At 43.5% G+C, this 22,534-nt stretch overlaps 1 protein-coding gene across 1 annotated transcript; it reads left to right on the forward strand.

Annotated features, from left to right (window-relative positions):
• Positions 1 to 2,926: 2,926 nt before the first annotated feature.
• LOC114030664 (myc proto-oncogene protein-like) lies at positions 2,927 to 8,448 on the forward strand. The gene is made up of 3 exons (XM_027845512.1): positions 2,927 to 3,562; positions 5,508 to 6,300; positions 7,579 to 8,448. Exons 2-3 carry the CDS (start codon positions 5,517 to 5,519, stop codon positions 8,139 to 8,141), a joined length of 1,347 nt encoding a protein of 448 aa, XP_027701313.1. The 5' UTR covers positions 2,927 to 3,562; positions 5,508 to 5,516; the 3' UTR covers positions 8,142 to 8,448.
• Positions 8,449 to 22,534: the final 14,086 nt, after the last annotated feature.

The following is a 22,534-nucleotide window of genomic DNA, read 5'->3' on the forward strand; positions in this document are numbered from 1 at the left end:
AAGAATCAAAGTTTCTGAGGAGTTCAATGCATAAGTCCCAGTTGCAACTAATACGGGTTTTCCTAAGACATTCATCCCTTAGGAGAGTCAAGGTAGTATAGTGCTTTAAAAATCCTATCTCATTTAATCCTCACAACTCTGAGAGGTAAGTTTCCACATTTTATGGAGAAGGAAACTGAGGCAGATAACAACAGTGAAGAGATTTGACCACGGTTACACCCACTAGTGTCTGAAACAGGATTTGAAATGAGGTCTTTCTGACTCCGTGTCTACCAGTTTGTCTAATGTGGTAGATTAGTTCCGTAAATAGGGTGCAGGTCCTATAGTCAATCTCACCTAAATTCAAATCCTGCCATGGACACCTCCTACTTGTATAACCCTAAGCAAGTCACTTAATCTCCCTGGGCATCAGTTTACTCATATATAAAATGAAGAGGATGGTTTAGATGACCTTACATTTGAAAACACCTTGAAGATGGGGGGGGGGGGGGGCCGGGGTGTGAACTGGAAGCAAGAAAAAGGAAACCAGGACAGAACTATAGTGACTGGGGGGTTGCATTTGGGGGAGGGGTTTATTGGGGGGATTTGGTGAGAAGGGGGGTGTCTCTCTCCATTGTTGTCCTGGATGCGTTGAAGGTGATGTTCCCATGGCATTGCATGGTCGAACGCATAGGAAAAGTTCCGAACAAGCAGCTGTGCCCACAGCGCCTGGCGTGCGTGCGTGCGTGCGTTTTCCACGCCTCCTACCTGGCCCACCGTGCTAGGGGCACAGTGATGGACATCGGCACCGGTGACTACTGATGGGTTAATTTTCACTACGTCTGATCCAGTTGGGTGGGTGTCTCTGAGCTACTTTTCCCTCTAGCGATTAATCTTTCTCTTCCTCTGCTCCCCGTACTGTCTGGAGGGGGTAGGTAGAAAGGGGGTGGAGGATCGGCCCTAACCTAGGAGCCAACAACTGGGGGTTCAGAAGAGCGAGGAGAGGCCTGCGTCAGCCGCCCCTCCCCCTCCCGGTTGGAATTTAAAAGCAGTCATCTTTGTCGCCAGTAGAGGGCACAATTACTTCACGTTAGCTCGCTGCTGGCTCCAAGAAAGAGAGGGTGTAGTCCTGGAGGGAGGGAGGGAGGGAGGGAGGGAGGGAGAACGCAGAGTCATAATGCTTTGCAGCATTCTTTGCATGAAGGGGTACTATAGTCTGGGTGTGTTTCTGCAGCAAACTGTCACTTTTGCATTTCTTAAATCCAGACTACAGCCCTCTCCTTTGGGGGAGGGGGGAGAGGAAGTAATTAATTTAGCAGCTGAACACCGATCTATAAGTTTAATTTAGGGAATAAAAAGCTCATAGTGCATAGACTGCCCCAAATATCCCTTTTCCTTTTCGGATGAGAAAGTTTGCTAAAAATTGCTGGGGTGAAGGGAGCGGAAGAAAAAGGTCGGTCCTGGTTAATCTTGATTCCAAGGTTCCCATGGGTTATTTACTGCCAGCTTCTTTATGAATAATCGATCGCCCACCCCTTCTTCCATTTTATATACTTTTCAAAGATTTAAGGCTTTGGGGGGTGGTTAAGTGGTTATTAAGTGGAAATTGCTACTTGAAATGCAGCCAATATTTAAATAACCCTAGCCCCCGCTAAGTGGAAAAGGAAGAAATAGGGGCGCCCCTTTGATGTTGGGGAAATGCATTTTGCTGGGAGAAGGGGGGCATTTGCAAAATCACAATATTAAGATGAAAGAAAGTTCCAGAGTGGAAAACATCAGAAATTGATAGGGTGACTTTTCCGGCAAGGAAAGAGTTAACGGTTTTGCCTTCTCACCCCTTCTTACCCCACCCCTGGGCCGCCTCTCAGCGCAGTACCCACAACCCATTCGACTGCTGGACAGGGGCTGTGTCCGCAGCTATCCGTCCGGTCCGGTCGTCCCCACCCTCCCAGTGCGCCTTCCTTTTCCCTCCTTTCCCTGGGAAACTGGGGCTTGGACCGGCAGACTCGCGCTACGCAGTGGTGCGCAGATAGGCTCTGCAATTCCTAAATAAACCCGAGGCTGAAACCAGTTCCTTCTAGGTGGGAGGCTGGGGGAAGGGAAAGATTCCAACTGAGGAGTCAATATTCTCCCTGGGCAGTCCTAGTTCTTGCTTACCTCCTCCCCTCCCACCCACTCCGCCCAGGTCCAGTGCCCATCCCCAGGAATTCGAGCTTGTCCCCAGGCCTCGGGTTGCTTTTTCCTCCGGATTGGTTTGGAGGCTCGGAGACGGGATCTGCTGCCTCCAGCCTGGCTATGCGGGGGGAAACTGTCCATCGATTGGAGAGGGTTCCCTAGGTCGGAGGCGCCGAATCGTTTTCTTTCATTATTGCAATGCACTTAGTCCATCGATTGAACAATAATGTATATTATTTTAATTCCTCCCTTCCACCTCCACGTTTAAATGCCACTTCTATCGTCATTCCCTAAATGTTCTCCTTTCCCGAGCCTTAGTAAGCTGCACATCCGAAATGAGACGTACATGGTGTGTCTGTGTACGTTTTGTGTTTTGCAAATCGTTCAAACTCAGCTGTTCTGCGGAGACAGTATGGAGCATGAATGAGAGGCATGAAATTTAAGGCAGGAAAATCTTAAGTGCTTCTGAATCGGAGAAAGAGAAAAGACAGACAGGAGGGAGAATTTTCACCTTTACACCAAGATGGGGGGGAAAAAAACGTTAATCATATCCATAGTATCATCCTTTTATACTATATGAGGCTTACTTATGGTAAGCCTGCGTTTCAACTCTACTGGCGAAATGGCCCCTCCCCTACTCTGTTCAATGCAGTGCAGTGGTGTAAAAAAAAAAAAAAAGGAAAGCGGAGGAAGAAAAAAAAAATCCCCTTCTTGCAAATCCCCGCCCACCTCTGCTTTATAATGCAAGGGTCTCTGGGGCGGAAGACCCCTTGGCAGCAATTCTCAGCTTGGACTCCAAGTCTGCAGCGGCGCCCCCCAGTCTAGCTCTTCCCCTGCTTTCTCCCCGTCCCTGACCTGACTGGGGCTAGCTTTCCCGGTCTATTTGCAGTGGCTACGGCCACAGGGGCAGAAGCTCCGGCTCCTCCTCCTGGATCTCTCCCGTACTAGGGAAGCCTGAGTTTGGCGGGAAAGATAGGCGGATGGATCTGGCCTTGGTGGTATAAAAAGTCCGATTTTAGAAGCTTTATCTGACTCTCTCCAGTAATACAGGAGAGTGGCATAGAATAGGAGAGCAAAGGAGAGACAGACAGGGGAGCGAAGAGAGAGGGGAGCGCTGAGAGTGAGAAGGGGGATCGTCTCTTTCTACCAGCCTCTCTCCCCCCCTTCTCTACCCCTCCCTCTTATCCCCGCCCGCTCCCCCCTTCTGCCGCTGACTGCTGCAACGAAGAAACTTTGTATTGCATTGAGACTCGAATACTTTGCATTGGAACTTACAATACAGGAGAAAGACTCCGGCTGAGGAGAGTGGATTTTGCCTCTGTACTGATACACTTCAGTCCTCTCTCCTTAAAGGCGATTCACCCCTGCCGAAGAAGACTTGAATCCCCCTCGACTGGCTGAATTCCTGGTAAGTACGAGAACATATTTTATTTTTATTTTTTAAATTTTTTGAAAATATTTCGCTAATGACGAATCCGTGCCTGATTTTTTTTGGGGGGGGGATAGGGGTGCTTTTTCACCCTCTTCTCCCTTGTCTTTCCTCCGGTGACACTTTGGGGAAGAGTGATCCTATTGAAGCAGGAGGGTGGCGGGGAGAACCCAAAGCAAGATTTGGGGTGAATTGTCAAGATGAAGGAGACAGTCGAAGTAGCGGGTGTGTGTGTGTGTGTGTGTGTGTGTGTGTGTGTGTGTGTGTGTGTGTGTGTGTGTTGCATTCCTGATCGTCTCGACATTTGGACATCTCTTGTGAATGTATAGAAGCAAGCTAGTTTGGGCCATTCCTGTCGTTTTTCGGTTTTTCTTGCACTCTCTTTTTTCCCCTTTTTTTCCTTTCTTTTTTTTTCCCCTTTTTTATCCCCCTTTGGTGTTGTTGGAGGGGACGGGTTGGGGAGTAATAGCTTTGGGCATAAAGCTCTTTCGCCTTCTACTTGGAATTACATATTGCGTCTGTGAGAGAAAGAGTGAGTGTGTGTGTGTGTGTGTGTGTGTGTGTGTAAAAAAAGAGAGAGAGTGCTTTGTGCAGCCTGACTCTTGCTGGGAGAAAGGAGGGTATTTAAATTTGGGCTTAGCGCATTTCTGACAGTCAGACAGATACTGCGGCTCTCCCCAGACCGGCAAATCCAAAACTACATTTAAAAACTCACCCACCTCCTCCTCCTCTCCCTCTCTCTCTCTCCTTAAGCACTTAGAACTCAGATCTTCTAAAAACGTGTCCAGAGACTTATTTAAAACAAACCGGGACGGGGAGTGGGGGGAGAAAGAAAGAGACGGCTTTTGGATGGATGAGAGGAGCTCCTGGAAATCATTTGCTCTGAGAAAAATCGGGTGAATCCCTTTCCCAGCCGACTCTTTTCATCCCGCCACCCCCGTGTTTCTCCCCCCACCCTTGCTTTTTCGACCTGGGAGGAAGGGGGAGACTTAGCGGGCTGAATGCTTTTCCAGAACAGCTGCTAACCCACTACCACCACCCCCCATGGGATGGTGGGGAGAAAGGACACCACCACCCCACATAATGCCAATGTTTTCCTTTTCTTTCTTTTTTTTTTTTAATTCTCTCGCCCCCCCCCCCCGGACTGCTCTGGGTGAAAAGCTGGGAAAGGGAGAGAAGCCGGCAAACGCTAGTTAGTGGTGGGGGGTATGGGAGGGGGGGTGTTGCAGTAAGGAGGCGGGGAAGAAGATCGGATAGGAGGAGGCGCCGGCGGGGGTAGGAGGAGGGGAGAAGCCGGCGAGAGCTGTAGTGGGAATGGGAAAGGGAGCTGAGGGGAGCCCCTTAGCCGGGGGCGGGGAGGAGGAGGAGGAGAGAGGCAAAGGAGGGAGGGAGAGGAGGAGGGGGCCGGAGATGCAGCTGCCAGCCCAGCCGCGCCTTTCTCCTTCTTCCTTCAGGTGGCGCAAAACTTTGCTTATACGGTTTTATTGGATCCCATTCCCGCCCCCGCCCCCGCCCCCCCCAACTCCCCGCCCCTAGTCCTCTGAAGGAGACGGGGGAGGATTTCGCCTTCCTGGAGTGTTAGGAACTGAATCCCCGGGGCTGGGCGCACCATTGTGGCCGCCCGGCGCCCGACGCAAACTGTTGCCACCCGCTGGATCTTGGCGCAAACTTAGCCGGGGTTAATTGGGGGAGAGCAGCTGACTTGGCGCTGCGACCGCAGCTCGCCGTGTATGTGCGTGAGCTGGGTTGTAGAGAAGGAGGCTTTATTTTATTCTATGCATTGTGTGTACTTTTTCCTTGGGGAGTGGAGGGTTTGCGCTCGTTGCGCTCTCCTTGGAAGCACAGCCTAGATTAACTCAGACTCTTGTTCTCTTCCTTGTGTGCTTCTTCCCCCTCCTTTGTGTGCGCCCCCTCCCCACTCCAGGCAGGCAAGATGCCCCTCAGTGCCGGCTCCCCTAGCAAAACCTACGACTACGATTATGATTCGGTGCAGCCCTATTTCTACTTCGAGGAAGAGGAAAACTTCTACCAGCAGCAGCAGCACAGCGAGCTGCAGCCACCGGCTCCCAGCGAGGATATCTGGAAGAAGTTCGAGCTGCTGCCCACGCCTCCCCTGTCGCCGAGCCGCCGCTCCAGCCTCTCCTCCTCGTCCTCATCCGCCGGCGGCGGGGGTGGAGGCGGAGGAGGAGGCGGCTCCGTGCCTTCTACTGCGGACCAGCTGGAGATGGTGACTGAGCTGCTCGGGGGAGACATGGTCAACCAGAGTTTCATCTGCGACCCGGACGACGAGTCCTTCGTCAAGTCCATCATCATTCATGACTGCATGTGGAGCGGCTTCTCAGCTGCGGCCAAGCTGGTTTCTGAAAAGCTTGCCTCCTACCAGGCGACTCGAAAAGACAGCTCCTGGGCCCCCCGGCACAGCGCGCCGCCAACGCACAGCCTCTACTTGCAAGACATGCACACCGCGGCCTCCGAGTGCATTGACCCCTCCGTGGTCTTCCCCTACCCGCTCAGTGAAAGTAGCTCGCCCAAGCGATGTACTTCCCCGGTTTCCTCTTCCTCCTTCTCCACATCCTCCACCTCCTCCTCCATGATGTCCTCGGTGGCTTCCTCCCCCCGGTCCAGCCCGGAGCCCCTGGCACTCTGTGAGGACACACCACCTACCACAAGCAGCAGCAGCAGCAGTAGCAGCAGCAGCAGCAGCAGCAGCGACTCTGGTAAGCTGAACTACTTTCCCCGGGACTGGGCTTGATGGCCTTTGCCTGTGGTAACTAGATTTGCCCTGGGGTCAGTTAAGATGACCCTGTTTATTACCTGGCCCTGAGAGTGTCTACCTGTGGACCCCCTAACGTTCTTCAATGCCCTTATAACTTCAGTTTGACAACACTTTAAAGAAAGTTGGAAGGAAAAGAAATTTTGAAGGTTACATCTAGGTAAAATGGAACACTCCCTTTCTAAACCCAGGACCATTTTTGGTCTGCCTTCCACTCCTACCTGACTTATCTTTCAACCCTCCTCAAGCTTATTCAGTTCCCTAATGCATTTTAAATACTATCCTGGGATAAGCAAAGAAGGTTCTGAAAGGGGAGAGGTAATCACCCTTTTCTATTGTCTTAATAAATTATTCCCTTTCCCTTCCCGCAACACTAATTCTGCCCTCCTTTGAACCTTTGGGATTGTAAGGGTTAAGGGGGGGAGGGGCAGCAGTCTGGGTGGTGCTAGTGAAAGTGACTAAAGTTTGAATGGGCTGGGAAGTTGGGATATTCTCAGCCTATTTCGAAAACTTGAGAAAGCAGTTCAGTGCCAACACTGGTCTTTTTTTTTTTCCCTCCCCACTCAGAACTTTTGGCATAATTGCCAGGTTTTTTTTTTTCCATTTTCCACTTCCCGTAAAGTAGGGAGGTGCTGTTATCATTTGCACTGCCCAAAGGGTGCTTCATAAAGTCCCCTTAAAATAGGAGGTGCTGAGAATGCTTTGCTTTGGGTGTGTCCAAAGCCTCATTAAGTCTTAGGTAAGAATTGGCATCGTTGTCGTATTCTGGTAAATTGTAATTTTCTTGCCTCTGCTGTAACCCCCTATTGTCATTCTTGGCCTTCCCTTGCTGAAAATCCTTTTTAGTCATTGATCCTTAATCTCTACCTTTACCCCCATCCTCCTTTCTTTGTCTGTTATCAAGTTTGGCAGTATCCACAAAGTTCACCTACCAAATACTGCACCTTGGCTGCTTTTCCTGGGGCAGTCAGACCCTTTTAAAAAACATCATAGTTAAGAGGTAATGGGGAGAGAAGAGGATGAATGAGCCTTTAGAAGACATGACATGATCCTTGTATTCTCTTTGTGGGCTATATGCTCCCTTATTTATAGAGAATTCCACTTTCAAATAATGAATTAATTTTGGATTTGAGCTCAACCAAGGTGCTTTCACATCTGTTATTTCATTATGGTCATTGGGAAGAAATTGTTAACCAAATGATTTCTATTTGTTGTCTTGCAGAAGAAGAACAAGAGGATGAGGAAGAGATTGATGTCGTTACAGTGGAAAAGAGGCAGCCGTCTACGAGAAGATCCGAATCAGGCTCCCACACAGCTGGAGGCCACAGTAAACCTCCCCACAGCCCCCTAGTCTTGAAGAGGTGTCACGTCCCCACACATCAGCACAACTATGCTGCACCCCCCTCCACAAAGAAAGACTATCCCTCTGCTAAGAGGATTAAGTTGGACAGTGGCAGAATTCTCAAACAAATTAGCAACAACCGAAAATGTGCCAGCCCCAGGTCCTCAGACACGGAAGAGAATGACAAGAGGAGGACGCACAATGTCTTAGAGCGCCAGCGGAGAAACGAACTAAAGTTAAGCTTCTTCGCCTTGCGAGACCAGATCCCCGAGTTAGAGAACAATGAGAAGGCGCCCAAAGTTGTCATCCTCAAAAAGGCCACAGCTTATATCATATCTATCCAGGCAGAAGAGCAAAAATTGTCCACAGAGAGTGAGCTGTTGAGGAAAGAACAGCTTCAGTTGAAACTCAAACTTGAACGGCTGCAGAACTCTTGTGCATAAGTTATAAGGGCGGGTGGGATCTTTTCTAATTTGTTTTCACAAAGACTCATTTAAAGGTTCATCCTGTAGAAGGCAAAAATTAATTAAGTATGAACAGTTTTGCCATTGCATGACATGCAACTACACAACCTTGGCCAAATTTTTGAACTGAAAAGTTTGACCATAACCTCTAAACTGCCTCAGTTTGTGCATAAAGAACACTTTTTTTATGCTTAAGTTCCCTCCTCCATGTATTATATCGATTGTTTTTTTTTATTTAAGTACATTTTCCTTTTTAAAATTGATTTTGATATTGCGTTTTAGAAAAAAATAAATATTTGGCAAATATAATTTCGCCAAATCCTGAGTAGCTTTTTTTGCTGTTTTCCTGTATTTTCGCTATTGATATAAGTACCTTGGCCTACTAATTAGGAATCTGGAGATCTGGGTTTGAAGTGGAAGTGGGTGGGAGGAAGGAGAGGATAAAGTGAGATTGTATTCAAAGGTTTCCTCTATTTGAACTACTTTAGTATTCTTTTCTGAAATGGGTCAAAACATAAGAGACCTTGGTTCTCAGGGCTAGAAGAACACTTCCTCACAGCTGATCCAGGATGAAATCAGCTGGTCAAGATGAGTTTTAGTGATCTGACAAAGAGAGTAGCAGAGTCTAAAGTAGAGCTTGAAGGGACCTCCTTGAAGTGCTGAAACTTTAAGTGAAAAGAGTTCCTACAATTTAGTTAGTAAAAAATACATGCAGAGTTTATATAAACACCCAAAAGATCCATCCTAGGTATATTCTATTGCCTAAGCAATCTTCTGAGTGAGGAGTTGCAGTAACTGATACAATTGAGGTTTTGAAGCACTTCTGATGATGGCTAGAAAACAGCAAAACAAAAAACCTACTACGTAAGTATCAAGTTTAAAAGATTCACGTGAGAAAACTAATGGCATTCGTCTGAGTTCAATCCAACCCCTGGCTTTTGCCACTAAAGCCAGGGGTGTTACTTTAGGTAAGTTACTTAACCTTTTCTGGTCCTCAGTTTCCTCATCTCTAAATCTAGAGGATTACCTAGGTAACCTCTTAAGGTTAAAAATTTCTGGCTTTTAACTTTAATCTGAAATTCCACATCTCAGGGCTCACTTAATGTCATTGACAGTTCTAGGAATTCCAGAGTTGGAGAAGATTTCAGTATTGACACTTAGAACAGCCCATACATATACATGAAAAAGCATCTTCTTTAGGACAAGAGGACATAAATGTCATCCAACCCAGCCTTTGCCTGAAGACCTCAAATGAGGGAAACCCAGTAAGTAAGCACTTAATGTTGGTTGAATGAATACATTTCTAATCATTTTAGTGACTAACAATCAGGATGTTTTTAGCATTCAAACCTTTTGTGTCAACTGTCCTCACTACCTATGGTTCATTAATTGTCTGTAAGTGAGTTCTCATTGATTCAGGAAGTAAGGTTGAGCCTAACAAAAAACAGGGTTAGTAGAGTCAACTTTACTTGAAAGTAATGACTTCTAAAAAGAAAAACATACCCACCTCCCCAAACACACCTATGGTATTTAGATTGGTTTAGCTCTTTGAATGCTCATTAAGGATCTAAAGACATTTACATCTCTGCACTCCTCAGTTTTCTTCCCTTTAAAAAGGGATTTGGCACCAGTCCTGGAGTATGTACCCAAGTTCAAATCCCGCCCCAGTCACTTACTAGCTATGTGATCCTGGGCAAATCGCTTAACCCCAATGGCCTCTATATAAATAAATATGGTCAAATGAGGGATTTGAACTAGATAATCTAGTCTTCATTCCATATGAGTGATAATATCAAATTCTGGAGGTTCCCCTTTCACCCAATCAATCACATTTATTAAGTGCTAGACACTTGTGCCATAAGTACTGTTTCTCTATGGCCTAGTCACCCTTATTTCCCAAGACTACTATTTCTTGACTTTTAAGTGCCTACTATGTGCTAAGTACTGTGCTAAGTACTGTTTCTCCATGGCCTAGCCACCCTTATCTCCCAAGACAACTGTTTCTTGACTTTTAAATGCCTACTGTGTGCTAAGCACTATTCCAAAGTTGGAGAAGTACTTTATCCATACAAGTCTATTTCTCTATGGCCTAGCCACTGTTATCTCCTAAGGCAACTGTTTCTTGACTTTCAGTTTTATCTTCAACCTTGCTTCTTTTTTTGTCAATCAAGCAAACAAGCATTTATTAAGTTCCTACTATGTCCCAGGCGCCAGTGCTAGATGACAATCACCTTTCTCCTTGCTCAAATAGATGACTACAATCCATCCTTTCCTGGTTTCATAACATCCTTCAAACCTTTTAATACTTTTTCCTGAACTCTCTCCTTCCAGTCATTGATCCTGGTCACCAATGAAGGTTCCACGTCACACTTCAGTTTGAAAGATAGCTTGGTACCATGGGAAAAAAAAGCACTGGATTCGAAGTCAAATCTCCTTTTCTGCTTCATGTCAAATGTATTAACCTCTCCTTTTCTTCATGCAAAATGAGGGAGGGTTGGACTAGGTGACCTCTGAGGTTGAAATTCAGCTCTAAATTTGGTATATTTTTAATTCAAAGGGCATCATCACTGATAGATTCTCTCTAAGCAATTTTAAGTGTCTAAACTAGGGACATAGCCTTACCTTACAATTTGCCTGGTTCCTCCCCTGTGTTGGCTTGGAGATAAAACAAAGGTGCCCCAGTATGAAAGTGAGCAGGGGTCACCTTTTTATCATTGACTGAGGACTAGCAAATAAAATGGGGAAAATTTCTCACTAGGAAAACTACTTCTTCCCAAGCCATCAGGAAAACACTTGGTGGAAATAGAACTTGGCTCTGTTAATTGTGGGGAAGTGTTCCAATTTCCTAATAAGCCTATCTTTATTTTACCCAATTAGGGAATGGTCTGACTACAGGCCAGGTGCCAACTTCTTACCAGAAGGGCAAGGCTGACTTTGACCATAATACAAACTGGCCCTTAAAACCACTCCAGAGTCCCAGGGGTTTATAGGCATTGTGAAATCCTTTGTGTGTGACCACAATCAAGAACTGAAGGGCTGGGCAGGGAAAGAGTCGGAGGGGAGGGAGATAGAGGGGAAGCTAAGAGAGAGTTAAAATGACTTTGTACACCTTGTGGAATAGCTTGGAAATTAATGGCATACCCCAGGGGGATTCCTGAGCCAGTCTGGCCTAGTGATGGAATGTGTAAAAAGGGAGGAAGTTTTGGAGGGGTTTTGTTTGGGTTTTTTGCTGCTGTTTTGGAGAAACAAGATTAACACCATTTTCCAAAAAGAATTAACTTATTAAACAGTTTTCACAATGCCTCCTGAAGGCAATTCATTCCCCTGGAATTATATGAGTTTCTCCCCATTTTGGACAGTTTTCCATGTTTAAGTAAGAGAAGAGAATAGGAAATGGGACACAGGAATTTATAGTGTGTACTTCTTGGGTGAAAAAGAGAAAATAGTTGGGCTGGAGGTAGGTATTCCCTGAAGGGAGGATTCAGTAGCCTGTAATTGACCCTGTCATTAACATACATATATCCACATTTCTCTCATCCTGTGCAACTCCTGTCTATGTCTTTGTCTGAATCCTTCGTAGAGCTGCCCAAAGTGCTAGAGGCCTTCTTCAAGTTCATTTAATATTTCATGAATAGTTCACATTTCTAGTGGGGGAGAAAACATTAATAACTAGGTGCATACAAGTTCAACCACCTTTTTTTTAAATAGATACAAAGTTTACTAACCGGAAAGAAATGTCAAATAACTGATTTTAAAAAATTAGAATCTATTAAGTGCAAACAAATTGCCAAGAGATCAGATAAGGGAAGAGTAAGTAGAATTTTTTGGTTCAGTAAAACAAAACCTTTCTGGCCAAGGAATAAAATATTCTGCATCCCAGAGTTTGCAGGTTTGTAGCTGCTGCTGTTTTTGTTCATAGACAGCACAGGCTCAATCTCCATTTAAGGTTGTAGAACATTCTATGAAGTTGCCACAAATGGGATGGCTATCCTAAGGAGGACAAGGAGAAATAAATGAGACAAGAGTGAAAAGAAGAACTGGCCACAAAAACCATGGATAGCCTCCCACACACACACCCTACCCTGCCCCCTCTAAAGAGCAGCCCTTGAGTAGGAAGGTGAGGAATATTCTATCCAGTGAAATAAAATTGGGGTATATGAATATCATTGAGTAGTATTTGAAACGACACTTAGTAATTCATAAAAATTTAGGAAGACTTGTGTGGATCAAGGCTTCAATTAGCAGGCTTCTATTAAGCATCTAGTATGTGTCGGGCATTGTGCTAGGCACTGGACATCCAAAGACAAAAATTAAATAGGTCTTGCCTTTGAGGAACTTATATCCTATCAGGAGAGACATCATGTACCTATATAGGCAGAGATAACAAATACGGGGTAATTATGTTGGGGGAATAGCAGCCATCAGGATCAGAAAAGGCTTTTTGTAGAAGATGAAATGAGGTGAATCTCCAAAGAAACTAGGGATTCAGAAAGATGGGGGTAAAGAGGCAGCAAATTCCAGGCCTGGGGGATGACCATCAAAAAGGAGAGTGGAATGTATAATCAATATCATATTGCTTGTCCTCTCAATTGGTAGAGGAGAGGCAATAGGGAGGAAGAGAATTTGGAACTCAAAAAATTATTAAATGAATGTTTTAAAATGTTTATATGAAATTGGGAAATGTTTAATGAAATAAAAAGTATTTTTAATTTTTTTTAAATGGAGAATGGAGAGATGGAATGTTCTATATGAAGAACAGTAAGGTTGGTTTGGTTAGTCAATAGAATGAATGAAAGGGAATAATATATAAGACTGGGAAGGTAGGTTAGATTCAACTTTTGAAAGGCTTTAAATGCCAGAGGAGTTTATCTGTTCCTAGAAGTTCCTGGCGAGTTTCTAAAGGTTATAGAGTATGGGAATGAAACAGTCAAACCTTTGCTTTAAGAAAATCACTTTGGTAGCTGTGTGAAACATAAATGAATGAAAAAAAATGTTTAAGAAATTCTGACCATGTTTCTCATACTATTCCTGTGGCCAAGATTAACAGTATATTCAGATGGAACTAGAAATCATTCAATGACTAGACCCAAAGACTAGTTATTAATGTCAACCATGAAACGGGTTTCTAGCAGAGATCCAGGTATCTAATCAACTTTGTGCAATGTAATATGTTTTCAGTGATGTGCATAAGGATGTAGATGGAATGATTATCACAATTTCATCTAATACAAAGATAGAAGGGATAGCTAACACTAGATGGAAGAGTCAGGATTCAAAAAAATCTTGATGCCCTGGAACATTGGACTGAATTGAATAAAGTGAAATCAAATTGAGTTCAGTTGTTTTTCAGTCCTGTCTAACTCTTCATGACCCCATTCAGGGTTTTCTTGGCAAAGATACCAGAGTGGCTTGCCATTTCCTTCTCCAGCTCATTTTACAGATGAGAAAGTGAGGCAAACAGGGTTAAGTGTCTTGCCCAGGGTCACATAGCTAATAAGTGTCTGAGTCTGGATTTGGAAAATGAGTCTTCTTGATTCCAGGCCCAGCACTCTATCCACTGTACCACCTAGCTGCCCCTAAACCACCTAAATCAAATAGGGGGAAATGAAAAGTCTTACACTTGGGTTCAAAAAATCAATTTCATATGTATACAATGGGGAATGCTTGGCTAGGCAGTAATTCACATGAAAAAGATCTGGGCAGGGGTTGACTCATACTGTTCTATAAGTTCAACATGAGCCACTAGTGGGTGATATGGAAGTTAGGGATAAATAGTGAACAGGACTAGAGCAGTAGAGTTCTTCTGTGCTACGCACTGGTCAGAAAAACATCTTCAGCTATTATGTCCTGGTTGACATATTTAAGGAAGTACACCAAAAAGATCAAAAGTATCTGGAAGATGACCAGTATGGGGAAGAGCCTCAAGATCGTATCATATGAAGTTTAATGGAAGAAAATGGGGATGTTTGCCTGGAGAAAAGAAGATTCAGGAAGGAGCATGACAGTTGCTTAAATAATTTGAAAGGCTTCCATATGGAAGGGGATTTAGACTTGCTGTCTGGTCGCACAGGACCATAGCAATGAATAGAAGTCACAAAGAGGGAGACTTCATTGCAATACATGGAAAAAAATTCCTAACAATCAAAGCTATCACTAAGTGGAATGAGCTGCCCTGGGGTATAGTGGGTTCTCCTTTGTCAGAGGGATTAGATACCAATATCTTAGAGGGGATTCTTGTTTGGCTTGCACTACATAACTTCTAAGATCTCTTCCAACTCTAAGGGTCTATGAATCTGTGGTTCACTGGGTTATAGGTTCCAAGTATATATTGAATTCTAAAATATTACAGAGGTAATGGATTCCCTGTCTGATGCAGGAACCCTACCTTCTGCAGCTTCACTGGGCAATGATCATTCAGCTTTTGCTTGAACACCTAGCAAAAAGTCTGGACTATTTCATATGAGCAAGTCATTAGCAGAAGCAGTGACCTTCTTCACCCTCATGCCACGGGGATGCTTTCCAGGAGCACTGCAAAAGATAGGGAACCGGTTATTGGGGACTGGGTAAAAAGTCAGTGGCCAAATTGTGTCATACCCTACTACTTTCATGAATATCAGTCTCCCCCAAGTAGAATGTAAGTTCTTTGAGAATAGGAACTGAATTTAATTGTCTTTGGATTCATATCCAGCATTTAACACAATGACTTACACTAGTAGGGCTTAATAGATACATGTAGACTTGTTTTGTATTGCACAGTAGAAGAAAACATCTAAGAGAAAATTAATACAAATGAAACTGTTGCCGAGTGTTTTGGGGAAAGGACTGACCATAGAATCATAGGCCTATATGTCTAGAGTTGGAAGGGACCTCAGAAGACAACTAGTCTAACTCTCTCATCTTACAGGTGAGGGAACTGAGACCCAGGGATTTTAAGTGACTTGTCCAAGATCACACAGATAGTAATAGCAAAAGTGGGATTTAAACTCAAATCCTCTGACTTCAGAACCATTATTCTTTCTGTATTCTTTCTACCATACCATCACTGCAAAAGGGCTTAACCTTAACTTTAAATGATTACAATGTTGTCCCAAGACTTTTCTTTGAGTTCTAGACTGGACTCAAGTTGGCACTGAGAGAGACCTCCCAGAGTTGACCAGTCCCTCTGACCTATGCCAAGATGCTCCTCACATCCCCAGGATGCTCTGGGGATGTAGTATCTCTCCCGGGTGAAGAAGTATGATGACTTTCACCTGGATATTTGACTGGCTGTTTTAGACATGGAGTCAGAGGCCCTAAGACCCCCTCTATCAGTTGCTTGGGACTCCAAAACGTCAAGAGGTCCTGCCCATTAAACTTTTCAAAAACCAGTTTTAGGTACTTTGAACCTCTATACAAAGCTCCTTGTGTGACATTGGAAAGATCCCAGGAGAGGCACTGGAGAAACTTTTCATGAGTTGTGGGAACCTATCCAAGACCTAATAGTACCACAGTGTGAGGAATTCGGAGACAGCCCTGACCCACATCTTTGCATCTCAGCCCACCTAAACCGCCACATGCTTTGCTTAGGCCTGACCTGATTCCTAGGGTTATTTTTTCAGGGGTGAGGCAGTCCCCTCTCCCTCTTCTCAACAGACCAGTCTGTCATTTTTCTGACCTCACAAATCTCCCTCCCCTCTTGTAGAGAGCAAGCAGCCTTTTCCACAATAAATTTGGATGTCTCAGAATGCCTCTCTTCCTCAGCTGTGACTGTTAGACTGTGGGAGCCCTCAAATTGACTCTTTCACATGAATCAGTGTTTTTGAAACCCCTTTCTGTTTTCCTCTCTATTTAGGAGGTGAGCTATGGGAGGGGAGGGGGTACAGGGAGGGGTGAGGGAGGGGTCTGTACTTTCAAATAAATTGAAATATATTTCTTATTTAGACAAAACAGATGAAAGCAACTCTCCTTACTGCTGACCACCTACTTTTACTCACATTTCTCTGGGCTCCAGAAGGCAGTACCATTTCTGATATTCAGAATTGAAGAAATTTCTCCTCATGGGTCAGAGTAGGCTAATTTTATTTAACAAATAAAATTCAACAGAAAAAAATTATGTATCGTTGATACTTTCTGTTTTTTACATCAGAAGCATTTCCTGATAGACTCTTCTACCATCTAACCTTGCCCTAAAACAAAGAGAAAAAAAAGTTAAGGATAGAACAACCACATCTGATAATGCACACAGCATTCTGATCTCAAAGTTCCCTCCCCTACCCCCCCACCTTTCTATCAAGAAGAAGAAAGTGTGTTTCATTTGCTGTTTTGTAGGACCAAGATGGGTTATTGCAATTAATTTGAATTTGAAATAATTATTAAGTTCCTACTATGCATTAGGCACTATGCTAGGTGATAGAGATAACAAAGATGAAAATGTACGTTATCTCTGACCTCAGAGAGCTTATGATCTATTAGAGGGGAAAAGACATGTGAACAGGTTGATATGATAGATGGAAGAGTATGGTAGATGCAAAGAAAAGATCCGGACAGTGTTTCAAGAAAATGTGAGGAAGGAAAGATAATTTTCATCTGAGAGAGTCAGGAAAGGCTTCATGGAGGAGATGACACTGTTTTTTATTTACATGGCTTGTTTTGTTTGTTTGTTTTTGGAAGCAGCTTTTTAGATAGGCTTCAAAGAGAAAGAAGGATTTCAAAGGCAGGGATGTGAGGAGAGCACTTTCTAGGCACAGGGGAAAACCTACACAAAAGCACAAAGGAGGGAGGGTACAGAACACTATAAAGGAACTTCCTTAAAATCTCAGTTTGGCTGGAACCTTGAGTATATGAAGGATGGTTCTACAAAGTAGGTCTGAAAAGGTAAGAGAGTCACTATACAGTGTCTTAAATGCTAGGTTTTGGAATATGTATGTTATCCTATACTGGTCAATGGGCAGCCACAGACAGTTCTTGAGCTGGAAAGGAATGTGGTCAGAGGTGCACTGGCAAGATTATATAATCATACAAGTCATTCAGAAAACCCTCATGATTTTAATTAGATAAGGGTTCATGGAGTAGATGTAAACAGCTGGGTCTTGAAGGACCAGCAGAATTTAGAGCAGCAGAGGGGAAGTGAGAAGTCATTCCAACAATGGGACTCATGGCAAATCATTGACCTATGCCTTAGTTTCCTCATCTATAAAACTGGGCTTCTAATACCTGCATTACTTCCCATATGTGGTTATTACAAGGATTGAATGAGATAAATTATTTAAGTGGTTCATAATTTGCTGTTTGTTAAGTTCAGAATAAAAAGATTTTTTTAATCAGTCCATAAGCTCTAACATGGTATGCACATCTTAGGAAATCTTCCAGGTGGGAGGGTGGGAAATGGATAGCTCTTTGTGAAGTATGCCTCAAAAACTCCTATTGGTGGGTATAGCAATGGCTACAGAACAATCAGGACACCGAGGGAGCTTGGGTCTCTGTCTGTCTCTGTATATCTATCTTTCTGTTTCTGTCTCTATCTCTCCCTTTCTCTCCTCTCTCTTTTTTCACTACCCTCCCCTCTTCCCCTCCTTCAGATTCCTTGATTTGTGTCATCCTTTTCCCCAACCCTTTCCAAATCCCTTGAATCCCTTGCTCTGGGTCCTGATTTCACGAAAATATTTGATCTTTCTGTTGAAACAACCCCATTTTAGTTCTGATAACTTGACTACAGAGAGAGACACCCAGGCTCACTCTCTTTTGTCGAACTGAAGTGAGCTTGCTTAATGTTGTTCATTCTTCATTCTTGAAGAGGACCAATGACGTTAAGAGGATGATGTCTAGATTGAAAGTGAATTGGATTTAAGTGAGGCAGAGCTGTGCAAAGTCATCAGCCTCACTCTCTCCTCCAGAGCCATCAGAGTCCAGTGGCAAGACGTAAGTCAAGATGACCAATGATGACCCAGGATGCGATGGGAGACCTTGGCCTTTTTAACTCTTGCTTGACAGGGAGAGAGAGGAAGACTGCAGCAAAGGCTTTTTTCATTTCTTCATGCATTTAGAGGTTAGACCTTATAGTGCCCACACTTACCATATGCTTCTCTAATGTGATGCTCATTTTCAATTCTTTTCATCCAAACGCTTCACTCTACTCACTCAGCTTAGTTCAGGCTCTCATCATTTCCAGGCTAGATTATTTCAATGGCCTCCTAATCGATATCCCTACCTCAAGTTTCTAATCACTCCAGTCTATCCCCCACACTGCTGGCAAAGTTAATTTCCCTTAAACACTGATCTAACCATGTGATTTCACTACTCCACCAACTCAAATGGCTGCCTACTGATTCTGGGATAAAGTATAAACCCTTCTGTTTAGCTTGTAAAGCCTTTGACAACCTGGACCCCACTTGTCTTTCCAATCTGATGTGATATTACTTCCAGCCTTCTTTCTGTTCCTCACACACTGCATTCAATTGCCATCTCTTTACCTTTGCCCCGATAGTCCTCCTGCCTGGAATTCACTCTGTCCTCACCTCTCCCTCATATTGTCCTGTCTCCTCCTTTAAAGTCACTCAAGAGTCCTTCCTGATCCTGTCCCCCCCACCAAAAAGTGCTAGTGCTGTCCTACTCAATTACTACATATTTAACTATTTTGTACATATTTGTATTTATTCACTACACATATACAAAAATATGTATACATGTATATGTATAAAAAAATATATATACATATATGCTGCCTATGTTTATAAAGATACCTGTCATCTTCCTATTCAAATGTAGGCTCCTTGTAGGTAGGGAATGTTCCATTCTATGCACTCATATCCCAAGCACCTATTAGCACAGTTCCTGACAAGGAGTAGGCACTTAATAAATGCTTGGTGACTGATTGGCGATTGGTTGATTAATTGATTCAATGCCTTGCAGCCATCTAACAACCAGAGAACTATCACATTTTAGAGCTGAAGAGAACTTAGATATTATCATGTTCAACCTCCTCCCTCATTTTACAGACCAGGAAATTGTGGCCTAGAGATGGGGAAGTCACTCACCCAAGGTCACAGAGACAGTGAGGGGCATATCTTCTAAATCCTAATTTTGAGCTTTTGTCCACTGTATCATACTGTCTGGCAGTTCTAATTCTGCTTCCCACCTTCTGACTGACCATAAACTATGTCAGAAAACCCCTCCTTCCTTCCTCTTCCTTACTACCTTCCTTTTCTCTTCCCCTTTGTCCTCTTCTCTTTAAAAAAAAAAATTCACCTCGTCTCCCAAACACCAATCCCATGGATGAGTGGATTAGTTCGGTTAGGAAGTGTTTATTTGTGTGCTCGTGTGTGAAATTCTGGTTTTTGTTTGTTTGTTTGCCCCACTCAAAGCCAAAGCCTCAGACTATCTTGACTTCCAGCTTTTGATATGCCAAACTTTTTTTAGCTATTGGGGACACACAGAAAAGTGAACTGAATGCAAGGCTCTTAGTCAAACATTCTTGCTAAGCCACACACCCTTCCCATTTTCCCCTAAGAAGTCCTAAATCAAAGGTTCCTCATTTCTTGTACTGTCCATCATTTCCTCTTTCTGTAGTTTCCAGAAGCTGCTTCCTTTTTTTTAAATCCCTGACCTTAAAAATCACAGATTCATAGTAAGTGATAACAGCAGCCTAGATTTTCATGGCACTTTATGGTTTACAGCCAGTGATGGCAACATGGAGTTGGGGGGAAAGGACTGAATTTGAAGCCAGAAAATTTGGCCTTGAACCCCAGCTTGGATTCCTACAGTGCTACCTGTGTGGCCATGAGTAAAGCACTTTATATGGGCTTCCATTGCCTTATCTGTAAAGTTAGATTGGTTGGAATAGGTAATTACAACAACTGAAGAGCATTTATTAAGTGCTTATTATATGCCAAGTACTGTGCTAGGAATGATGATGGCTTGGGAGTCAGAGGCCCCAGGTTTGAATTTTGGTTCTGCCATTTATTACTTGTGTCCTTAGACAAATCACTTGACTTCTCTGGTCATCAGTTTCTTTATATGTAAAATGAGGGAATGGCAGTAGATAATCCCAGTCAGTTTTCAGCCCTAAGTTCTATGATCCTAAAAAATAAAAGTGAATACAAGTCCTACAAGAATTTCCTTCATAACAAGTTTGGTTTGGAGTTTGGTTCTTGGTTGGCACCTGTGATTTCATCGCTATAGGGAATTCTTGATGAAGAATCTCTTTCAATTGATGCAGAGAGACAACTGATCTGAAACTTGTAGTCTTAGAATAGTAGAAGGAAGGACAGAAGGAAGGCTGGATCTAAATTGTTAGAGTACCCATTGACCAATTCACAAATCCTTGAAGGCCTGAATCAATGTCATCAAAAAATGCCACCCTTAGTGGATATAGCACCGGCCCTGAAGTCAGGAGGACCTGAGTTCAAATCCGGCCTCAGATCAAACACTTGACACTTTTACTGTGTGACCCTGGGCAAGTCACTTAACCCCAATTGCCTTTAAAAAAAAAAGCCACCTTTGTGGTGTTATATGTATGCATGTACATATATATGTATATATGCATATAGATACATGTACATGTATGTATGTATTATGTGTATATGTGTACTGTATGCATGGATGAATGTACAGATAGATTCACACCAAACTTATCATTCATTGGTGTAGGGAACTCCCAGTGAGGAAACTCCTTTTACCAGTGCAGATACAGAACTGTACAACTGTTCTGTACAATCATAATTTAAGACCCACAGAAATCTCAAACTCAAAATATCCAAAACAAACTTGTTCACCCTCACCAAAACCCACCCTTCTTCCAAATTTCCCCACTTTTGTCAAAGGTACCACTATTCTTCTAGTCCTTCAGCTTCCTAAGATCAGTAATATCCAGAATTTCTCATTCTGTATTACCCCCATACATCCAATAAGTTGCCATTTCTGCCTGCATAGAATCTCCTGAATCTGACCCCTTCTCTCTGCTGATGTTTTTGTCAGTCATGTCAGTTGTGTCCAATGCTTCAGGAGTCTGTTTGGGATTTACTTGGCAAAGATACTGGAGTGGTTTGCCATTTCCTTCTTCAGCTCATTTTACAGAGGAGAAACAGAGGCAAACAAGAGTTAAGTGACTTGCCCAGTGTTGCACAACTAGTAAGTGTCTGAGGCCAGATTTGAACTCAGGAAGATGAATCTTCCTGACTCCAGGTCCCAAACTCTATCCACTGTGCCACCTACCTGCTACTCTATTGAAGGCCACATAATATCTGGCCCTTTTTATCTCCCACTCAGATAATTGCAATGGCCTCTGATTTGGTATCCCTGTCTCAGGTCTCTCTCTACTCCAGTCCATTCTCGACACTGATGACAAAGTGGTTTTCCTTAAATACAGACCAGACGGTGTCATTCCCCTACCTGATCAATTCTAGTGGCTCCCTATTGATAAAATATACACTCTTCTCTTCAGCTTTTGAAGACTTTCACAACCCAGCTCCAACCTATCCTTTCAGCCTCATTGAGCAATATTCCCCCTTCTGCATTCTGGGATGCAGCCAAACTGGTCTTTCTCTTCCTCACAGATTGCTCTCCATCTCCAATGCCAGGCCTTTACACTGACTCTCCACCATGCCTGGAATGCACTCCCTTCTCACTTCACTGAGTACTAGACTTGGACTCAGGAAGATCTGAGGTGCAATCCTCCTTCCAGCATTCATTAGCTACACAACCCTAGGTGAGTCACTTAATCTCTTTATGCCTCAGTTTCCTCCATTGTAAAATGGAGGTTGGACTTAATGGCCTCTAAGGTTTGGTCTAGCTCTATGATCCTGTGAACCTATGAGTGCCATCCAATAGAATCCCTCTCTTCCTTCAAGACTTGACTCAAGTGCCACCTATATATCTTTCCTGATCCCTCCAACTGCTAATGCTTTCTTCCCTTAACTCCCTTGCGTTGATTTGTATATATTCTCTTTATATATATATATATTTTTGCACATTCTTATATACATCTGCCCCCTTTAGAATGGAGATCTTTGAGAATAGATACTGTGTGATTCCTAAGGTCTAGAGCAGTGCCTGCTACCTAGTAGGTATTTAATAAATACTATTTGATTTGTTGATTAATGGAATTTATTACAAGTGACTTAAAATTAGAAAGGGAGCTTGGATAGTGAATATAATCTTGGACTTGGCATCAGGATTAGGTCCTACCTCTGACACTAGCTATGGAATGTTGAGGAAGTCACTTAATATCTCTGAGCCTCAGTCACAACTCTCTAAGACAGAGGTGTCAAATACTCCTCACAACACTACTTAGTGCAACGGAACCAGATTAAAATGTAATGGGAAAATATTTAGCAAAATAAATAAAAATACAATAGAACATAATATCAATATATGGTTTTCTAAGTCAATATGTGGCC

The sequence above is a fragment of the Vombatus ursinus genome, unplaced genomic scaffold (assembly GCF_900497805.2).
Source record: "Vombatus ursinus unplaced genomic scaffold, bare-nosed wombat genome assembly UNPS02014973.1, whole genome shotgun sequence".
Lineage (NCBI taxonomy): Eukaryota > Metazoa > Chordata > Mammalia > Diprotodontia > Vombatidae > Vombatus > Vombatus ursinus.

Coding starts and splice junctions, on each gene's coding strand:
- LOC114030664 (XM_027845512.1), top strand. CDS start 5,517: ATGCCCCTCAGTGCCGGCTCCCCTAGCAAAACCTACGACTACGATTAT. Junction 6,301..7,578: donor CAGCAGCAGCAGCGACTCTG/GTAAGCTGAACT, acceptor GTTGTCTTGCAG/AAGAAGAACAAGAGGATGAG.